At 38.7% G+C, this 24,099-nt stretch overlaps 1 protein-coding gene across 2 annotated transcripts in view; it reads left to right on the forward strand.

Annotated features, from left to right (window-relative positions):
• Positions 1 to 24,099, forward strand: part of LOC106091129 (uncharacterized) — a 176,661-nt gene that overhangs the window by 23,265 nt on the left and 129,297 nt on the right. For both annotated transcript variants that reach the window (XM_059364812.1, XM_059364813.1), the window contains exon 2: positions 20,752 to 20,907. In XM_059364812.1, coding sequence (XP_059220795.1) covers positions 20,826 to 20,907 — 82 coding nt within the window. In that variant the 5' untranslated portion in view covers positions 20,752 to 20,825. The remainder of the gene's footprint in view (positions 1 to 20,751; positions 20,908 to 24,099) is intronic.

A 24,099-nucleotide genomic window follows, 5' to 3' on the forward strand; every position in this document is an offset into this window, starting at 1 on the left:
TATGATATCCCTGGTGACAGAAGTTATATAGACTTCCATACGGATGGTTCTAGACTAAACGACTAGGTGGGCTTTGGAGTGTACTCTAAAGATCTAGAACTACCCGACCACTGCAGTGTGTATTAAGCGCAGATCCTTGCAATTAAGGAAGTGGTGGAATGGCTAAGATATAATGTCATAACAACGATTGACATAAATATCTTCTCAGACAGCCAGGCAGCCATTAAATCCCTGGAGTACGTATTTCTGAACACAAAAACCGCCCTCGACTGTCGCAGATCTCTCAATGAAATGACTGAACAGATCAAAATTCACCTGTTCTGGGTGTCGGGACACAGAGATATCCCAGAGAAGTTTAAAGCGGATGAGCTTGCGAGAATAGGAACTAGAAGGCATCTTCCTTTTCTGTTCCTGTGGTATCACAATGGACGAAAACGTCTAAGTGAGTCTGATGGCAGATTACCACTAAGACCTAACCTAACCTGTGTTTTCAGAACAATATGCGCTTGCTATAAAAAACTGGTTCCAAGCAGTGTTCAGTTGTGGTTGTCATCGGGGAAAATCGAGAAATTGATGGTGAGGCACCTCCTCCTATGACAATTTGGCATGTTGTTGTTAACATTTTCGAATATCAGTGGTATGATCAGCTAGTGTAGTTCGATAATCAACACATTCACACTTACAACCTCTGAACTCCATTTGCTTCAGATTTGAGCTAGGAACGCTCTTTTTAGCAACAGTGTCAATCAAAGTCTGGCCTGAGACACCAAAAAGTTCCACACTCAGAACTGGAATATCCCGTCCCACAGACATGCCTAGAGAATTAAAACTGACACTCATTTGTGCGATATTTCGTGGTATCTTGCTTCAATTGGACATTTCGATCGAACATATCCGGGGGGATTGCAGCCATGACAGGCCAATTTTGGCTTGACCACTGCTTCCTCCGCATCTGTACTAAGTACTTTATTAATTTTTGGAAGTGGTGAAATGGCTAAGAATAATGTCATAAACACGATTGGAATAAATATCTTCTCAGACAGTCTGGCAGCCATTTCATCCCTAGAGAACGTATTTCTGAATTCAAAAACCGCCCTCGATTGTCGCAGATCTCTCGAAAAGATGGCTGCACAGTTCAAAATGAGTCTGTTCTGGGTGCCGGACCATCAAGTTATCCCAAGGAATTGTAAAGCGGACTAGCTTATGAGATAGGAACTACCTTACACTTTCCAGCGGAAATGGAATCTAAATGTGAACGGATTTTGTTCAAAATCAGTAGCGTTCGTCCTTGGGTCAAAAAAGAGACTTGTGTAAATTTCATGAAATCGAACAATAAATGCGACCTGTAATTTGATCACAAGAATACATGGACGGATGGACATATCTAAATCGAACCAGGAAGTGATTCTCTGCCGATCGGTATACCTACCAATGGGTCAAGCTCTACTCCTTCTAAGCGTTGCAAACAAATGCACAAAGTTATAATACCATGTACAGTGCATTTTGCTTCTATCAAGAAAAAAATTGGAGTGTTGGTTGTTGTTGAGAGTAAGGTGCGTGGCTGTAAATACAAACTCTATATCCATGAAGTTTTACCTTGATTTCGCAGCATGAAGAACTGATGGAATAAAATGCCGACCGATGAGCAAATTAAAGATTGTAAAAAGTCAGAGTTGTGTCTTTTATTAAAATAATGAAATGAATGGTGGTAAATCAACAAGAAGTATTATTAATTTATGTATTTACACTCACACAACAAGAATATAACATTTAATTAAAGTACGGGTAATGTCTCTAACAATTGGATATAGTAAAGACTTAAGACTAAGAATCTATCGTTACACAATATATATATATATATATATATATACACAATATATATATATATATATATATATATATATATATATATATATATATATATATATATATATATATATATATATATATATATATTCAAAATCTGTGATGTGATGGATATATATATATATATATATATATATATATATATATATATATATACAAAGTTTGTTTGTATGTTTGTGTGTTCCTTATAGACTTTGAAACGGCTGAATCGATTTTCTTGAAATTTTCGCCTGATCTCGGAGACGGGAGGTGCGATTTAAGCGCAATTTTGTGTGCTTTTATATAGTACCCTAAAAATAAAAATTTGGTATCTAAATTTCGGATGGGGTACCTAGGAGGGCTGCCCCACCCTGAAACCTACCAAACATAAATTAAGACCAATCACGACAATATGGGACACAAATGAAAGATACTAAGAATAAGAAAACGTATCTGACATCCAATTGTCAGACCAAGTGCTAGGGGGACCACACCAGCACTTAGTTTGAGAAGTCGAGTGTAGTTCCCGATTTTTTAAATTTCTTATTTGTTTTTATTTTTGTTATTTTTCAGTTTCGATAAATTTCTTGTATTCCAAGGATTATCACCTACAATAATTCGAGGGACTGACTTATCAAAGCATAGAGTAAAATTTGGATATATTTTCATCAAAATTATCAGATCTTAAAACGTTATCCAAATTAGTGGCAGAAAACAGGTATCTGAGATTAGTATAATTAGTTTTAGCGAACCAATATTCTTTTTTAGTGGAGGGACATTTAGGAGGAATTTGTTTTGGGAAAGAAATGATAATGCATAGGGTAGGATGGAAACTTTTACTCTGGATAAGTGACTGGATTGGAAGATGATAAAGAAATGTCGGATGTATGGTTGACGAATATTAGATCGAGTAATTTATCAAATGAATTATATACATTATTGATTGAAAGTGTCCGAAGTCAAATAAAGAAATAAGGAAATCGTTAGAAATACTACTAGTAACAACTGGTATTAAACTAGTATTAATTAGAATATGACTAGCGTATCCAAGAAATAGACGGTATATAAAAAACGCCTAAGAGAATCAAAGAGTCAGTTGGATAGAATTTTTGAAAAGCGGATGTAATAGCTTCAACGTGTTTCGAATAAGTCTCAATGTCGGATGGAGGTGGAATGTAAGAACAAGACACAAATAATGAATCATTCATTAAAGGGATTCTAACAACCACAATTTCAATATGCGAGCAATTGGTATTTGCTTGGAGGGTAATTTGGCGGATGCTGCAACCAGCACACCGCCGCCAGTTTTCTTAGTATTGTTGTCCGATCACATCTGTAATTCTATACTTTGAACAAAATATCTCCATATCGTAAACCTTATTGTGAAGCCATGTTTCAGTAAAAGCTATAATGTGAAAATCAATAATTTTATATTTAACATTTTGATATACGATAGAAATGTTATCATCGAAAGAAGTTGTGACAAAATAGCAATACCATTACGGAGAATAACGTTATATATTCTTAAATAAGTGTTTTAGGTAGCCTAAAATTTGAATTTACTACAGTGTCAAAAATTTCATAAGGAACAATAATTTGCTTCATCTGTTCTGGTATTGAAATTTAAAGACATTTAAAAGACTTTCCCATTTTTTGTAGATTTTATATAGAAAGATACATCTTCTACGGTTGTTTCAGCAGCGAAAATAGCCCAAAATACTATCTTTTTGGGTGCAATAACCTGCAGCTGTTTAGGAGGTACAGTCGTTAGAGGTGGGTGGAAGGAGTAGGGTATCTGTTACTGCCGGAAGGGGTTGAATTGACGGAAGCCGGAGCACGGAACGATTAGTTGTAGGCGGGATTGAAGCAGTTGAAGTAGATAGATCGGATGATTGTGATGCATTAACATTGTTAAATGGAATTGATAACGTAGCATTTCATGAGTTTTATAGAATAACTAGCTGACCCGCTCCGCTGCGTCTTCTTTTATTTTATATGGAACAAAAGTTTCCTTGGAATATTTATTTTCGACAATTAATGATCTTTTAGTGAAATACCATGCTAACTTGACTAACAGTTTAACAATATAAGTGCCTTTATCTGAATCCCATATGATATTTATTGTTCTACGAATTTAAGTTTGGATTTAAGGTGTACTCCATTCTTAAAATACTTCATTTCAGCCCGATATTCTCATGATGTCTGATTTAGTGGTGTTTTCGGGGGAGAGGTGGTCCCCCAGATACTTGGCCCTGAAAAGATATCAGCATCGTGCTCTTCTCTCAAATACCATTTATTTAAACCCCATATTGCCATTGGCTTAAGAAGAGTTTACAGGATGAGGCGTCCCCCAAACACATGGCCCCAAAATAGGTTATCAAATTCGTTTTCTAATCTCAAATACCTTTCATTTGAGCCACATATTGGCATGGTCGAAATATTTTTTCCCTTTGGGGGTGTTTTGGGAAAGGGGTGATGCCCCAAATACATGGTCCTACATTTGGATATCAAATTCATTTAAGCCCCACATTGTCATGGTCAGTAAGATTTAGAGGTGTTTTGGGGAGTGGGGTGGTCCCCCAAAAACTAAGTCCTGAAAATGTATAAGCAACGTGCTCTATTCTCATATGTCTATATATCATTTATATGAACTCCATATTGCTATTGCCCTCAAAATTGGATATCAAATTCGTTTTCTAATCTCATTTAAACTCCTCTTTGCAAAAGTCAGCAAATATATCCCGTTTGGGGTATTGACCCTAAAAACTACTCTCTTTAAGACTCACATTGTCTTGGCGAGCAAATACGTCCTATTTGGGGGTAGTTATGGTGATGGGACGTCAGTTGGCTTCTAATGTTGCTATCAGATATGTGGTCTACTCCCAAATACCTTTAATTTGAGCCCCATATTTCCATAGTCCGCAAACATGACCGGCTTGGGGGTGTTTTGGGGGATGGGCGGCCACTCAGTGAGTTGGGCTTGAAAATATATATCGAATTCGTGTTCCGCTTTAAAAACCCTCATATGTGAGCCTCATATTGCAATAGTCAGAAAATACTTCCTATTTGGGTGGCGTTATGGGGGTGCGGTTGCCCCATACTCACTTTTCCCGAATATTGATATCAAATTCGTGCTTTACTCCCAAAAACCTTTTATTTGAGCCCCATATTGCTATGGTCGTAAATTTGTCCCCTTTGGGGATGTTTTTGGTGAGAGGCGGCCCCCCAAACACTTGGTCCCATATTTGGATATCAGATTCGTATTCTGCATTCTAATACCTTTTATTTATGCCCCATATTCCCATGGTCAATATATAAGTCCTGTTTGGGGTGTTTTGGGAAAGGGGTGGTCCCCCAGAATCGTGGTCCAACATTTGGATATTAGATTCATATTCAACTCGCAAATACCTTTCATTTGAGTCCCATATTGCCATGGTCGGTAATTATGTCCGATTAGGGGTGTTTTGGGGCTTGGTGTGGTCCCCCTAGCACTTGGTCTGACAATTGGATGTCAGATACGTTTTCTTATTCTTAGTATCTTTCATTTGTGTCCCATATTGTCGTGATTGGTCTTAATTTATGTTTGGTAGGTTTTAGGGTGGGGCAGCCCTCCTAGGTACCCCATCCGAAATTTAGATACCAAATTTTTATTTTTAGGGTACTATATAAAAGCACACAAAATTGCGCTTAAATCGCACCTCCCGTCTCCGAGATCAGGCGAAAATTTCAAGAAAATCGATTCAGCCGTTTCAATGTCTATAAGGAACACACAAACATACAAACAAACTTTGTATATATATATATATACAAACATACAAACAAACTTTGTATATATATATATATATATACAAAGTTTGTTTGTATGTTTGTGTGTTCCTTATAGACTTTGAAACGGCTGAATCGATTTTCTTGAAATTTTCGCCTGATCTCGGAGACGGGAGGTGCGATTTAAGCGCAATTTTGTGTGCTTTTATATAGTACCCTAAAAATAAAAATTTGGTATCTAAATTTCGGATGGGGTACCTAGGAGGGCTGCCCCACCCTGAAACCTACCAAACATAATTACCGACCATGGCAATATGGGACTCAAATGAAAGGTATTTGCGAGTTGAATATGAATCTAATATCCAAATGTTGGACCACGATTCTGGGGGATCACCCCTTTCCCAAAACACCCCAAACACGACTTATATATTGACCATGGGAATATGGGGCATAAATAAAAGGTATTAGAATGCAGAATACGAATCTGATATCCAAATATGGGACCAAGTGTTTGGGGGGCCGCCTCTCACCAAAAACATCCCCAAAGGGGACAAATTTACGACCATAGCAATATGGGGCTCAAATAAAAGGTTTTTGGGAGTAAAGCACGAATTTGATATCAATATTCGGGAAAAGTGAGTATGGGGCAACCGCACCCCCATAACGCCACCCAAATAGGAAGTATTTTCTGACTATTGCAATATGAGGCTCACATATGAGGGTTTTTAAAGCGGAACACGAATTCGATATATATTTTCAAGCCCAACTCACTGAGTGGCCGCCCATCCCCCAAAACACCCCCAAGCCGGTCATGTTTGCGGACTATGGAAATATGGGGCTCAAATTAAAGGTATTTGGGAGTAGACCACATATCTGATAGCAACATTAGAAGCCAACTGACGTCCCATCACCATAACTACCCCCAAATAGGACGTATTTGCTCGCCAAGACAATGTGAGTCTTAAAGAGAGTAGTTTTTAGGGTCAATACCCCAAACGGGATATATTTGCTGACTTTTGCAAAGAGGAGTTTAAATGAGATTAGAAAACGAATTTGATATCCAATTTTGAGGGCAATAGCAATATGGAGTTCATATAAATGATATATAGACATATGAGAATAGAGCACGTTGCTTATACATTTTCAGGACTTAGTTTTTGGGGGACCACCCCACTCCCCAAAACACCTCTAAATCTTACTGACCATGACAATGTGGGGCTTAAATGAATTTGATATCCAAATGTAGGACCATGTATTTGGGGCATCACCCCTTTCCCAAAACACCCCCAAAGGGAAAAAATATTTCGACCATGCCAATATGTGGCTCAAATGAAAGGTATTTGAGATTAGAAAACGAATTTGATAACCTATTTTGGGGCCATGTGTTTGGGGGACGCCTCATCCTGTAAACTCTTCTTAAGCCAATGGCAATATGGGGTTTAAATAAATGGTATTTGAGAGAAGAGCACGATGCTGATATCTTTTCAGGGCCAAGTATCTGGGGGACCACCTCTCCCCCGAAAACACCACTAAATCAGACATCATGAGAATATCGGGCTGAAATGAAGTATTTTAAGAATGGAGTACACCTTAAATCCAAACTTAAATTCGTAGAACAATAAATATCATATGGGATTCAGATAAAGGCACTTATATTGTTAAACTGTTAGTCAAGTTAGCATGGTATTTCACTAAAAGATCATTAATTGTCGAAAATAAATATTCCAAGGAAACTTTTGTTCCATATAAAATAAAAGAAGACGCAGCGGAGCGGGTCAGCTAGTTATTCTATAAAACTCATGAAATGCTACGTTATCAATTCCATTTAACAATGTTAATGCATCACAATCATCCGATCTATCTACTTCAACTGCTTCAATCCCGCCTACAACTAATCGTTCCGTGCTCCGGCTTCCGTCAATTCAACCCCTTCCGGCAGTAACAGATACCCTACTCCTTCCACCCACCTCTAACGACTGTACCTCCTAAACAGCTGCAGGTTATTGCACCCAAAAAGATAGTATTTTGGGCTATTTTCGCTGCTGAAACAACCGTAGAAGATGTATCTTTCTATATAAAATCTACAAAAAATGGGAAAGTCTTTTAAATGTCTTTAAATTTCAATACCAGAACAGATGAAGCAAATTATTGTTCCTTATGAAATTTTTGACACTGTAGTAAATTCAAATTTTAGGCTACCTAAAACACTTATTTAAGAATATATAACGTTATTCTCCGTAATGGTATTGCTATTTTGTCACAACTTCTTTCGATGATAACATTTCTATCGTATATCAAAATGTTAAATATAAAATTATTGATTTTCACATTATAGCTTTTACTGAAACATGGCTTCACAATAAGGTTTACGATATGGAGATATTTTGTTCAAAGTATAGAATTACAGATGTGATCGGACAACAATACTAAGAAAACTGGCGGCGGTGTGCTGGTTGCAGCATCCGCCAAATTACCCTCCAAGCAAATACCAATTGCTCGCATATTGAAATTGTGGTTGTTAGAATCCCTTTAATGAATGATTCATTATTTGTGTCTTGTTCTTACATTCCACCTCCATCCGACATTGAGACTTATTCGAAACACGTTGAAGCTATTACATCCGCTTTTCAAAAATTCTATCCAACTGACTCTTTGATTCTCTTAGGCGTTTTTTATATACCGTCTATTTCTTGGATACGCTAGTCATATTCTAATTAATACTAGTTTAATACCAGTTGTTACTAGTAGTATTTCTAACGATTTCCTTATTTCTTTATTTGACTTCGGACACTTTCAATCAATAATGTATATAATTCATTTGATAAATTACTCGATCTAATATTCGTCAACCATAGATCCGACATTTCTTTATCATCTTCCAATCCAGTCACTTATCCAGAGTAAAAGTTTCCATCCTACCCTATGCATTATCATTTCTTTCCCAAAACAAATTCCTCCTAAATGTCCCTCCACTAAAAAAGAATATTGGTTCGCTAAAACTAATTATACTAATCTCAGATACCTGTTTTCTGACACTAATTTGGATAACGTTTTAAGATCTGATAATTTTGATGAAAATATATCCAAATTTTACTCTATGCTTTGATAAGTCAGTCCCTCGAATTATTGTAGGTGATAATTCTGGACCACCTTGGAATACAAGAAATTTATCGAAACTGAAAAATAACAAAAATAAAAACAAATAAGAAATTTAAAAAATCGGGAACTACACTCGACTTCTCAAACTATTCATTAGCAAGATCAAAGTACAATAGGAAAGATGGCTCATCGAAATTACTTGAATAAAATGAAATCGGACTAAAAATCCAATCCTAAATCTTTCTAAACATTTTTAATTTTATGCGCCGCTTTAGTGGTTTACCTACATTTCTTAAATATGGTTCAGTGCCAGCGGACACGAATTTATATATCTCCAAATATTTTCGCCGATTTTTTTTGCTACTACTTATTCTGATAAGCATTACACACGCGACTATGAATATCCTTACATAATTAGAAATTCTATTAAAATAGATGTTCGTTTGTTAGATTATGAGCCTATATATAGAGCCAAACTTAAGATCAATAAAATCTACATTTCTTGCCGGTCCAGACGGTATCCCTGCTGGCATTTTAAAACAGTGTCCCAATCAATTTTCCTATCCTTTATTGATAGTACGCAGACACTCGGTACTATTCCCAAGTTATTGGAGACGATATTGACTAAATCTGTTTCTCATCGTGCTTCCTCATTGCACTCTTCATTTCAACATGAATTCAGGAAATCACGCTCAACCATAACAAATCTGTTGGAATTTACATGTCTTGCCAACGATGCTTTCAGGGGCAATAGACAGACTGATACCGTGTACACGGATTTTAGTAAAGCGTTCGACAATGGCTAAGTTCATATCTGATTGGCCGTACACAAAATGTGATATTTGGTAATGCGATCTCTAAAACCATCATTGTTTCCTTCGGTGTTCCCCAAGGTAGCCATCTCTGCTCGATCTTGTTTTGCCTTTCCATTAATGATCCACCTAACATAATAAAACATTCTAATATTTTGATATTTGCCGATAATGCGAAAATTTTTTGAAAAAAGGATATCGGCAGCTTCCACCTTCATATGAGTTTAGACAGGACCTTATTAAACTACCTACATTGTCAAGCCGGAGAACTTTGTTGAATGTTAATTTTGTAATGAATATCATCCATGGAAAAATTGAGTCAGAATTTCTTCTAAGTAGAATTTTTTTTCAGTGTCTTGATCAGACCTACCACAAATTTTGAATAATTACGTATAACATATTATACAACAAATGATCCCTTTCGTCGCATATACTATCAATTTAAAAAATTCTTTAATATTATGAACCTATCTAAGAATCGAGACACATTAAAAAGAAATATTATACGAGGGTTGCCTTTTATATTTCGGGATTAGAGAACGCAAAAACATATATTAATAATCGAAAATCGCTTTATTGTTTTTCAAAATATTTCCCATTATTATCTATAAACTTGCGCTTGAACCAATTGTCAAAGCACTTTTGCCAATCTGATTGAGGTATCTCAATAAAAAATTCTTTCTATCAATAGATTCGACCCTTTTTTTTGAGCAATTGACAAATTGTGTGGGATCCAACTCGAATAATTTTTTTGACGGCCATATGTTCATTAAATATTGAAAGTATGCTGGTCCCACTTATGCCTAAGGTTGTCTCAATCTCACGATCGCCACTTGACGATCTTGCAATATCAATTGGCGCACAGTATCAATGGTTTTTGGAACAACAACTGATTTTGGACGACCTTCACGAAATTCGTCTTGGAGTGAACTACGACTGCGGTTGAATTCACCATACCATCAATAAACACTGGTCCTTGATGAAGCTTCATCTCCAAAAATTTAATTCATTTAGTTCATCGATGCACTGTCGTTGAGTTAATCCACGTCGAAAGTTGTAAAAAATAATCGCACGAAAATGTTCACGATTTAATTCAATTTCTTTGTGCGAGATAGATCTTTTAAGTTACTGTAAACAACACAAATAGCGCTCGTATATCAAAACTTTATGAGTACGTATAACCTTAAAAATGTCAAGCATTACGATAGAGCTGTCAGCTGACAGATTGCAATACAAGGGTTGCCCAATCTCGAAATATAAAACGCAACCCTCGTATTGCATTTAAACAGTTGGATTTTATATTACGTTGTATGTATTTTTTATGTTATATAGTAAGATATATATATATGTAAATAGTAGTCTGTAAGGATATTTGTTATCTATAGACTTAATAAATAAATAAAAAAAAATTATATTAGGATAAAATATTGAATGTGCCGCATAGTACGTAGCATTCCATAAACACCACCGATAACTGACTCAATGTGTTCCATGACAGACTTTATTCGAAAATAACTCCAAGGATCCTACTAGATTTAGCATATTTTATAACGCAATGATCCACATAAGGCCTTGAAAGACTCTCATCCGTAATACCACGTCTAGATATAACCAACCATTTAGATTTCCTGGGATTCAATTGTAGACCATTTATGGAAGCCGACTGGCTAACCCTTTTCAAGTTCTCGTTAATATTATGCATGCCGAAATATCCACAAAATTAGTTGAAAAACAGAGATGGACGTCATCAGCATAAATATGGATATCACAATATCTAGGTACATTAATAATATCATCTTCTTCTTCTTATATATAAAAATCAATTTGTGTTTGTTTGTATGTTTGTGTGTTCCTTATAGACTCAGAAACGGCTGATCCGATTTTCTTGAAATTTTCACAGATGGTGCATAATGACCCCGTGGTGAAAATAGGGTACTACATTTTTTGATATTCCTCCCCCTTACTCTAATTTTCAGAAACGCCAGATCTCGGAGACGGGTGGTGCGATTTAAGCGCAATTTTGTGTGCTTTCATAAAGCACCCTAAAAATAAAAATTTGGTATCCAAATTTCGGATGGGGTACCTAGGGGGGCTGCCTCACTCTAAAACCTACTAAACATATATTTAGACCAATCACGGATAAGAATAGGATAAGAAAACGTATCTGATATCCAATAGTCGGGCCAGGTGCTAGGGGCACCCAATCCCCAAAACACCCCTAAAATGGCAATATGGGACTCAAATGAAAGGCATTTGCGCAAGCAAGTCATGTTTGCCGACTATGGAAATATGGGGCTCGAATTAAAAGTATTTGGGAGTAGACCACGTATCTGATATCAACATTAGGAGCCAACTGTATAGCGGACGTCCCACCACTATAACAACCCCCAAATAGGACGTATTTGCTCACCAAGACAATTTGGGTCTTAAAGAGAGTGCAACTAAATATTCATTGTTTTTAGGGCCAATACCCCAAACCGGACATATTTGCAGACTTTTGCAATAAGGAGTTTAAATGAGATTAGAAAAAGAATTTGATAAATAATTTTGAAGGCGGAACGGCGCAATATAAATGATATATAGATATATGAGAATAGAGCACGTTGCTGATATATTGTTAAGGCTTAGAATTTGGGGGACCACCCTACTCCCCAAAACACCCCTAAATCGGGCATATTTACCGACCATGACAATGTGGGGCTTCAATGAAAGGTATTGGGGGGTAGAGTAATAATTGATACCCATTATCGGAACCAATTTTCTTGGGGTCTACCCCTTTTCCAAAACACCCCCCAAACAGGACTTATTTACTGACCATGGGAATGTGGGACTTAATTAAAAGGTATTTGAATGCAGAGTACGAATCTGATTTACAAATATTGGACCAAGTGTTTGGGCGGCCGCCTCTCACCAAAAACATCCCCCAAAGGGGACAAATTTACGACCATAGCAATATGGGGCTCAAATGAAAGGTCTTTGGGAGTGAAGAACGAATTTGATATCAATATTCGGGAAAAGTGCTTATGGGTCCACCCCACCCCCACAACACCACCCAAATAGGAAGTATTTTCTGACTATTGCAATATGAGGCTCCAATAAGAGTGTTTTTTAATTGGAACACGAATCCGATATATATTTTCAAGGCCAACTCACTGAGTGGCCGCCCATCCCCCAAAACACCCCCAAGCCGGTCATGTTTGCCGACTATGGAAATATGGGGCTCAAATTAAAGGTATTTGGAAGTAGACCACGTATCTGATATCAACATTAGGAGCCAAGTGGACGTTCCACCACCATAACAACCCCAAAGAGGACGTATTTGCTCACCAAGACAATTTGGGTCTTAAAGAGAGTGAAAGAGAGAGTTTTTAGGGCCAATACCCCAAACCGGAAATATTTGCTGACTTTTGCAATAAGGAGTTTAAATGGGATTAGAAAACGAATTTGATATCCAATTTTGAAGGATATATGGAGTTCAAATAAATGACATATAGACATATGAGAATAGAGCACGTTGCTGATATATTTTCAGGGCTTAGAATTTGGTGGAGCACCCCACTCCCCAAAACTCCCCTAGATCGGGCATATTTACCGATAATGACAATGTGGGGCTTAAATAAAAGGTATTGGGGGGTAGAGTAAGAATTGATACCCATTTTCATGACCAATTTTCTGGGGGTCTACCACTTTCCCAAAATACATCAAAAATAGCAACTTTTTAGGGACCATCGCAATATGGGTCTCAAAAAAAGGTATTTGGGAGTAGGATACGAATTTGATATCCAAATGTAGAACCATGTATTTAGGGCATCATCCCTTCCCCAAAACACCCCCAAAGAGAAAAAATTTTTCGACCATGCCAATATGTGGCTCAAATGAAAGGTATTTGAGATTAGAAAACGAATTTGATAACCTATTTTGGGGCCATGTGTTTGGGGACGCCTCTTCTGGTAAACTCTTCTTAAGCCAATAGCAATATGGGGTTTAAATAAATGGTATTTGAGAGAAGAGCACGATGCTGATATATTTTCAGCGCCAAGTATCTGGGGGACCACCTCTCCCCCGAAAACACCACTAAATCAGACATCATGAGAATATCGGGCTGAAATGAAGTATTTTAAGAATGGAGTACACCTTAAATCCAAACTTAAATTCGTAGACCAATAAATATCATATGGGATTCAGATAAAGGCACTTATATTGTTTAACTGTTAGTCAAGTTAGCATGGTATTTCACTAAAAGATCATTAATTGTCGAAAATAAATATTCCAAGAAAACTTTTGTTCCATATAAAGTAAAAGAAGGCGCAGCGGAGCGGGCCCGGGTCAGATAGTCTAAACATAAAAGGGTGCCAATTCTTGCTCTACCCCCCAATACCTTTCATTTAAGCTCCACATTGGCATGGTCGGTAAATATGTCCGATTTGGGGTGTTTTGGGGCTTAGGGTGGTCCCCCTAGCCCTTGGTCCGACGATTGGATATCAGATACGTTTTCTTATCCTAAATACCTTTCATTTGAGTCCCATATTGTCGTGATTGGTCTAAATATATGTTTGGTAGGTTTTAGGGTGGGGCAGTCACCCTATGTACCCCATCCGAAATATGGATACCAAATTTTTATTTTTAGGGTACTATTGGGTTGCCCAAAAAGTAATTGCGGATTTTTTAAAAGAAAGTAAATGCATTTTTAATAAAACTTAGAATGAACTTTAATCAAATATATTTTTTTTCTCAAGCAAGTAAAAAGTAACAGCTGATAATTGGCAGAAGAAAGAATGCAATTACAGAGTCACAAGCTGTGAAAAAATTTGTCAACGCCGACTATATGAAAAATCCGCAATTACTTTTTGGGCAACCCAATATATGAAAGCGCACAAAATTTCGCTTAAATCGTACCACCCATCTCCGAGATCTCGGTTTTCTGAAAATTAGTAAGGTATTAGGATTAGTTAGGTAAGGGGGAGGGTCCGCCGCCCCCCCTTCAGATATAAAAAAATTTAGTACTCTATTTTCACCACGGGGTTTTTATGCACCATCTGTGAAAATTTCAAGAAAATCGGTTCAGCCGTTTCTGAGTCTATAAGGAACACACATACATACAAACAAACAAACCTACAAACAAACACAATTTGATTTTTATATATAAGATATAGAAATCATCAAATGCAACAATATACTAAAATGTATTTCAGAAATCTAACTCCTAAGAAGTTTGAAAGAATTTTGTTGCATATTTTTGGATGTAAAAAATTGCCGACTTCGACATGCCAATTTTCCCCAAAACCGACTTTATATCATGGGAACAATTGATTTTAACAAGTTTAAGTCGTCCACTTTAAGTCATTCCAAATTTCATTAGGATACCATTTCCCCAGCACAAGTTGGAATTTTTGTAAGACAGCTCGATTCGTGGGCATTTTTCTACCCATTCGTTTTAATGGGTTAATGGCATTTTCTTTAAAGACCGAATCACCCTGATTAATTTACATTTTAAAATAATTCTTTTAAATAAGACCATTTCGAGTTTTTTTTTTGGAATTTTATAATTCACAATACAGTATTTAAGGCATATGATATGGAGCTCATAGTGAGTTAGGATCGAAATTCATTAGTCAATAGAAACAGAGTTGGACACAGTGAAACATTTTTTAAAAAATTTTAGAATTTACTTTTTAAATTATTGATCTTTTTCCAAAAAAATCTTTTTACAACTAAATGATTACAACGAAAAGAAGTCAGGAAAAAAGTTTACAACTGCACTAACGTGTCTACCACCTTGTCACATTTTATCTTCAATAAATTAGGAAAACTTAACGACTTATAAAGACATCACATCGAGGGGGCGTTCAATAATGTGCGGATCGCCACATTGATCCAATCCTTATACCAGTACCGGGTGGATCGGGTTCTTAGAGACTTGATAAACCATTTGCTAAGGAACAGGTGGATAAATTGCGGGTCCCATGACATAAATATAAGGGAGAAAGTGGCACAGGGCAAGCCACAGGGGGCATTTTATTGCCACTCTTTTGGGTGACCACTATAAATAACCTATTACAGTTGCTGAATGAGGAGCAATTTGAACCCGTCTGCTATAAATGCAGAAGGGCCGTAAGGGTCTTGTATATGGCATATGACTGGGCTAGAACCAGAGAATACTGAAAGATACCTGTTCACGAGGAAGACGATGGTGGGCCAATTTGACGCACCATGTTTCCTCAATAAAACGATTTCGATTTCTGACAAGGTCAAATACTTAGGAGTGATCTTGGATAGGAAACTTCATTGGAAGAAGGAGATTAACGCCTGCTCTGAGGATGGCACAATCCGTATCGTTTAGGTGCCGGGCCATAATGGATTAAGGGGGAATGAAAGGGCAGACTATTTGGCAGTGAAGGCCAGAGAACTGCCGTCAATAAACATGGTTATCGCGAAGCCTTTCGCGTCGACGCAGTCCGATTTAAGGGAGTGGGCGACGAACGGTTGGACGGCGACGGCGGGACACGATACCAGACATGATTCCTAACTTAAAATTTTCTCTTACGAGGTTTCTTTTTAGTTTTAGTTTTCAGAGCGCACAATAAGCCGATTACTGGCTAAGGTGTATGTCTATGGTGACATGGGGGCTATAAAGACATGATGCAAATTATAGCCATATACAGCAATAGCTGGATTAAATTTTTACCGGACGTAGCGCAAAACAAGGACGTCTTTTTTATCGAAAACGGATTTTCGATCGTTTTTAATAGCTTAGGTTAGGTAAAGTTGAAAAGAGGATGCAGATATTAATCCGCCCCATGCCACTATTGACATACACCTAAGCCAGTAATCGGCTTGTTGCGCGCTCTAAAAAGTTATAAAGTAACCTTTAAAAAAAACATTTTAAGTTAGGAATTCCGTGCTACTTACAAAATCCTTAATTGTTTTCAATACCACTCCCCTAAGTTGGTTCATGTCTGATATTGTGTCTCCACCTAAATACCGGTATCTGTTAGACGCGAAAGCCGGGCAATGACAAAGGAAATGCTCCAACTTCCCCGCATGCCCTACACATGCTATCACTTGCCGCACCGATTTTACATACGTGAGCTCGTAGTCCCTTGTGTCCCATTATGATACCAATAGCTATACTGACCTCCTTCTTGCTCGATTTTAATAAAGTACGGAGGAGAAATAAGTGGCATCACGTACCCAGAACATAGATGGTTCATCGTAAAAATTGATTCAACCTATTTTTTTGAAATATTTAACATTTATAGTTGCCTAATTTTTTCAATTTGCTTGCGTAAAATTTTATGGATATAAACGTAATTTAAAACCAATTGGCCGACATGAACAATAACCTCTTGAAATCATAAAACTAGTTTGAGAGCAAATTAAAATGAGCGCAAAAGAAAAAAATTCATCAAAATACTCTAGCTGATTCGCCAAAACTATCAGTATGAAACTAGGTTATTCGCAAAGACAAGCACATTTTGAAGGCTTTGAAAGATAAGGATCGGCCTATAAATGGTGTGTTGGAAAGCAGTATAAAATAACCTTTTGAAAGGTTATGAGCTTGTGGTAAAAGAAGTTATGAGATCTTCAACGTCAGAAATTATTACTGCGTGTACACAATAATAATTTTTGGCAGCCAAGAGATTGGTGAAAGGCCTGCAAGTGTCAATTATTTTAACGGTAACGCTCTATACTGGCAATACGTATAACTTGAATTTATGGTTCGACTTATCTTTCTTCTGGTAAGTAAGATATTCTGTTTACTAGAACCTTGTTGACCCGGCCGACACGGGATAAGTATGAGCCATTGTTATCACGGAGCCATTGTTATGTGGACGCGCGTCCACAGGTTGCAGATGGTGGAAAGCTCCGCTTTTATGCGGAGTAGCTGCAAATGCGGCCGCGGGCAGTCAGCGATTTTCGGTAGGAGAGTCTCAGTGAGGAGTCACGTGGCACTGGCTCTTAATTAAATACTTAGTACCAATGATACTCGTGATGACAAGGCGAGTTATTGGCGCCTTCAAATAACCAATGGCCAACATCAGCGTCTGTTTCCAGGTTAGGGGCGGCTGGAGGCGAGCGTCGGATCTTGGGGCAAGCGGCTCGCCATAACGAGGTATACATGTGCAATCCCATAAAACCCATGCGCTGGGCCAGTAACCCGCACCCGGAAAACTATGGGAAGCAAAGGAATTGTAAAAACGGACCCCCCCAAAGTTGACGACCCACGCAAACGAAAAAAGGAGCAAGGTTTGCGGATCTGCACCTGGAATGTCCGCACTCTCTATAGAGAAGGTGTAGTATACGCGCTGGCGGATGTATTAGAGAGGTACAAGGCAGATATTACCGCCTTACAGGAAGTGCGATGGACTGGGAATGACGTCACTACAACACCAAACGGTGATGAACTATACCATAGATGCCATAACACGAGATATGAATTTGGCTGTGGATTTTTGGTTAGTCGGAGACTGAAACACCTTGTCTCCAGCTTTACTCCGGTGGATGAGAGGCTAGCCACAATCCGCATAAAAGCCAAATTCTTCAACATCAGCCTTATTTGTGTCCATGTCCCGACGGAAGACAAAGACGAGCAGACCAAGGATATTTTTTACGAGCGCCTAGAGAGAGAATATGACCGCTGCCCTGCCCATGATATTAAAATCGTTCTGGGTGATTTTAATGCGAAGAAAGGGGAGGAAGACATTTTTGGTCCAACAGTCGGAAAGTTTAGCCTCCACGAGATAACGTCTAATAATGGGTTGAGGCTGATTGATTTCGCCGCGGCAAAAAACATGATAGTAAGTAGCACCAGATTTCAGCATAACAATATTCACAAAGCCACATGGCTGTCACCCGATCAAAACACGAGAAAACAAATTGAAAAGCTGCAAACACAACAAATGGCAGCGGCACACTCCATTCGACTGGCCCAACTGCCTGATGAAACCACTCCTTGTTCCGATGATACAATGGCGAAGTGGCTAAACATTGCCCACTCCATGGAAAATGCCGCGAAATCCGTACTTGGGTACCGGAAGCCTCCTCCAAGAAACCCATGGTACGACCAAGAGTGTCGAGATGCTACTGAATCCAAAAATGCGACGTATAGAGCAACCCTGCATTCAGTAGCAACGCGCCAGTTGAAGGAGAGGTATCAGGAGAAAAGGAGAGAGCAGAAACGTCTATTACGCAGAGAAAAAAGAAAAGAAAAATCAAATTGGACATTGAAAAACTGCAAACACAACAAATGGCAGCGGCACACTCCATTCGACTGACCCAACTGCTTGATGAAACCACTCCTTGTTCCGATGATACAATGGCGAAGTGGGAAAACATTGCCCACTCCATGAAAAATGCCGCGAAATCCGTACTTGGGTACCGGAAGCCTCCCCCAAAAAACTCATGGTACGACCAAGAGTGTCGAGATGCTACTGATGCCAAGAATGCGGCATATAGAGCAACCCTGCATTCAGTAGCAACGTGCCAGATGAAAGAGAGGTATTGGGAGAAAAGGAGAAACGTCTATTCCGCAGAAAAAAAGGACGTGAGTGTGAGCGAATTGAGATGTACAGGAGTCAGAATGAAGTCCGGAAATTCTACCAATGAATTAAACATCAAACCGATGGCTTTGGTGCAGGCACATCCTAATGCAGAGACAAAGAAAGCAATCTGGTAACTGACACAGATAACATGCTGAGGATATGGAAAGAACATTTTACCCAACTGCTGTGTTCGACGTTGGCGGCGAAGAGGATACCGCAGAACCAATCCGTGATGATGGTATAGAATGTTTACCTCCTAGCCAAAATGAGGTCCAAGTAGCAGTGACCCGACTAAAGAACAACAAGGCATCAGGAGCCGGCGGATTGCCTGCTGAACTATTTAAGATCGGAGGCGACACACTGATAAGGTGTATGCACCAGCTTATCTGCGCAATCTGGCTAGAAAAACGCATACCCGATGATTGGAACCTCAGCATACTATGTCCCCTACACAAGAAAAGAGAAAAGAAGGAATGTGCCAACTACAGAGGAATAAGTCTCCTCCCCATCGCATACAAGATTTGAGAGTATCGTACTGTGTGAAAGATTAAAACCTAAAGTCAATGAGATAATTGGGCCCTATCAATGCTGCTTTAGACCTGATAAATCCACCCTGGACCAGATATTCGCACTGCGCCAAATCCTGGAAAAGACCTCGATACTCCTTTACGTTCAAAGGTATTTCAAGCCATGTCTGAGTTTGGTATTCCTGCAAAATTCAATCCTAAACTTCAACTCCTAAAACGTCTTATACAACCTAGCAGATAAAGAAAATGGAGAAAGCGGGAACCACAACTTTGAGAGAAACGAATGACACATTTGAGATTAAGCGAAGAATTATACTGGCAAACAGATGCTACTTTGGACTAAGTAAGCAGTTTAGAAACAAGTCCATCTCTCGACAGACGAAGATTACACTATACAAGACACTGATACCACCCGTATTGTTCTGAAGTATGGGTACTTCTGGGGCAGTGCTTGGAGTATTTGAGAGAAAGATTCTTCGTAAAATGTATGGACCAGTTTGCGATAATGGAGAATATTGGCGAAGTATGAACCACGAGCTGTTTGACGACGATAGCATAGTTACACGCATCAAAATACAACGGCTGCGTTGCCTAGGTCATGTTGTCAGAATGGATGAAGAAGCTCCACAAAGAGGTCTGTTGAAGACAAACACGGTTGAACACACAAACCTGGAAAACCAAAAGCCCGATGGAAAGATCAAGTGATGGGAGACACTTCGAAACTTAGTATCAGAGATTTTAGAATGAGCGCAGAAGATGCGCTTGGAACACTATTCTACGTTCGGCTAGTGGAACAAACATTCTGCCATTGCCAATTAATGTAAAGTAAGTAAAGTAAGAACCTTGTTGAACATTTTATAATGATATAGAAAAGAATTTTGTAATTAAATACAAAATTTTATTGGCTCACATTTTCTATGGTTATTTCCGTAAGCTTTTTTTTTCACGGGGTTAGTGAACCTTATTCATTCTCTTGTTACTTTTATGGATGTTATAATGTTTAACAGTACTTGAAGGTTGAGTGTGCGTAATGTAGATTTACGTATGTAGATTTACGTGTAAATCAAACAATTTGCCACATAGTTATAAACCTTTATAGAAAATTTTAAGTTAAATTTGACTTTAAACGAATTTATGATTAATTATCTTCATTTGTTGCAGGATGTAAAATAAAAATAGATGTCAATGGCGTTATACGTTATGATATATTATTAAAGGCGATTGTCAATTAAATAATGTATTCTATTTTACAACAACGGAAAATACTACGAGGGCTGATACTTATTATTCCTTTTGTGTGTATTGGAGCATATACTGGTAAGTAGCTCATTAAAAGTAACATATTAATTAAATATAATATATAAATTCCCAGTGAACCAAGCTTTCAGAATTTGGTCAGAAGTCTGTACGAAAGTCGGGAAATTCATCCAAATTCGGATTTGTAGCCTGTCCGAATTCTTAACGAAAAATATATGCAGTTGTTGACACAACTTTGAAACTGTAGGTTGACACGATTTCGAAAATGTCGGAGGGAAATCTGACGTTTCTGCCTATGTTTCTGACAGAATGCTTACATAATTCTGAACCAAAATTATAGAAATTCGGAAGGGATTTCAGCGTTGTCGATAAGACTACTGACCGAATTCTGATATTGAGTCTTATTGAATACGGATGTGTTTGACGACTTGTCTTATCGGCTTCTAAGAATATTCTAACAAAACAATTTTTAAAATTCGGATGTACATTCCAAATTGTCGTATAAAATTCCAACCGAATCCTGAAAGAATTGTTACAGAATTCGAATGTGTTTTCCGACGGTTCAAATTGCAAATTTGCCCTTAACCTGAGCCAAACGTACATTTCTATGACAGTGAATTTAGTAACGTAGACCATAAAAGTAACAACACCTCACCAGACCTACGGAATAACCGCTGAACTATTTAAGGTCGGAGGCGACACACTGATAAGGCGTATGCATCAGCTTATCTGCGCATTCTGGGTAGAAGAACGCATACCCGATGATTGGAACCTCAGCATACTATGTCCCGTACACAAGAAAGGAGACAAGACGAAATGTGCCAACTACAGAGGAATAAGTCTCCTCCCCATCGCATACAAGATTTGAGAGTATCGTACTGTGTGAAAGATTAAAACCTAAAGTCAATGAGATAATTGGGCCCTATCAATGCGGCTTTAGACCTGGTAAATCCACCCTGGACCAGATATTCACACTGCGCTAAATTCTGGAAAAGACGCGAGAAGGACAAATCGGCACATACCATAACTTTGTTGACTACAAAGCCGCCTTCGATACTCCTTTATGTTGAAAGGTTTTTCAAGCCATGTCTGAGTTTGGTATCCCTGCAAAATTAATAAGACTCTGCAGGATGATACTTGCTGATACGCGTTCCTCAGTAAGAATAGGAAAGAATCTCTCCGAACCATTTAATACCAAACGAGGTTTCAGAGAAGGAGACCACCTTTCGTGTGATCTCTTTAATATCCTGCTGGAGAAGATCATACGAGATGCAGATGTGAATAGATGTGGCACACTAATTACAAAATAACACATGCTACTCGCCTATGCCGACGACATCGACATCATAGGTCGGCCATCGGAAGTAGTAACTGCTGCTTTTGAAAGAATCGAAAAAGAGTCAGTGAAATGGGTCTGGTAGTAAATGGAGATAAGAGCAGATAAAGAAAATGGAGAAAGTTGGGAACCACAACTTTGAGATAGTTGGTAACATTATCTACCTCGGCACCGCCGTAACCGAAACGAATGACACTAGTTTTGAGATAAAGCGAAGAATAATACTGGCAAACAGGTACTACTTTGGTCTAAGTAAGCAGTAAGTAAACAAGGCCACCTCTCTACAGACAAAGAATTACACTATACAAGACACTGATACTACCCACGTTGTTATCTGAGGCTTGGGTACTTCTTAAAGCAGATGAAGCAGTGCTTGCAGTATTTGAGAGAAAGATTCTTCGTAAAATATATGAACCAGTTTGCGATAGTGGAGAATATAGGCGTTATAACCACGAGCTGTATGACGACGATAGCATAGTTACACGCATCAAAATACAACGGCTGCGTTGTCTAGGTCATGTTGTCAGAATGGATGAAGAAGCTCCAACAAAGATGTCTTGAAGGCAAACACGGTGGTGCACGAAAACCGGGAAGACCTCGAAACTTGGTGTTAGAGATTTTAGAATGAGCGCAGAAGAAAGAGGCGCTTGGAACGCTATACTATGTTCGGCAAGTGGAACAAATATTCTGTCATAGCCATTTAAAGTAAAGTAAGATATCGTTAGCGCTGTGCAATCGATAAAGTGTAATGCCATTGGTTTTGATGGTATTGACCCGAAGGCTAGTTCTAATACCAAAGAATAACCAGGAATTTATGCCAATAGAAATTCTTCCAGACAACTCTAAGATATGTGTTGGTAGCCGGTGTTCTAGTTACCTTCCAGTCTCAAGGGGTGTTCCACAGGGGTCTGTATGGGTCCTTTTTTCCTTATATACCAATGACTTTCCTGGACAGTTGCGGAACTGTGGTATTCATATGTATGCCGACGACGTACAGCTGTATATGAGTTCTTCGCCGGAGAGGTTGATCGATGGCGTACTTCGCCTTAATAGTGACTTGGATAGGATAAAAACATGGGCAAATGCCTACGGACTACTTTTAAATCCAACAAATTCAAAATGCCATGTGATTGGTAGGAATTGGGTGAAAATGAGCACCACACAGGCTGGAACTTTGAGCTCCGTCTTGTGTGGTGTCCATCGTTATCACGGCAAGCTTAGCTGAAAGCTACCGGGGGCGTCCACAGGTTGCAGATAGTGGAAAGCTCCGTTTTTATGCGGAGTAGCTGCAAATGCGGCCACGGTCAGTCAGCAATTTTCAAGAGGAAAGTCTCAGTGAGGAGTCAAGTGGCACTGGTTCTTAATTAAATACTGAGTGCCAATGATACTTGAGATGACAAGGCGAGTTATTGGCGCTTTCAAATAACCAATGGTTAACATCAGCGTCTGTTCCCAGGTTAGGGACGGCTGGAGGCGAGCGTCGGAACTTGGAGCAAGCGGCTCGCCACAACGAGGGATACATGTGCAATCCCACAAAACCCATGCGGTTGGGCCAGTAACCCGCACCCGGAAAACTATGGGAAGCAAAGGAATAGTAAAAACGAACCCCTCCCAACGTTGACGACCCACGCAAACGAAAAAAGGACCATGATTTGTGGATCTGCACCTGGAATGTCCGCACTCTCTATAGAGAAGGTGCAGTATACGCATTGGCGGATGTATTAGAGAAGTACAAGGTAGATATTACCGCCTTACAGGAAGTGCGATGGACTGGGAATGACGTCACTATAACACCAAACGGTGACGAATAGCTGCCATAACACGTGATATGAATTTGGCTGTGGATTTTTGGTTAGTCGGAGACTGAAATACCTTGTCTCTAGCTTTGCTCCGGTGAATGTGAGGCTAGCCACAAT

The sequence above is a fragment of the Stomoxys calcitrans genome, chromosome 3 (assembly GCF_963082655.1).
Source record: "Stomoxys calcitrans chromosome 3, idStoCalc2.1, whole genome shotgun sequence".
In the NCBI taxonomy this organism is placed as follows: Eukaryota; Metazoa; Arthropoda; class Insecta; order Diptera; family Muscidae; genus Stomoxys; species Stomoxys calcitrans.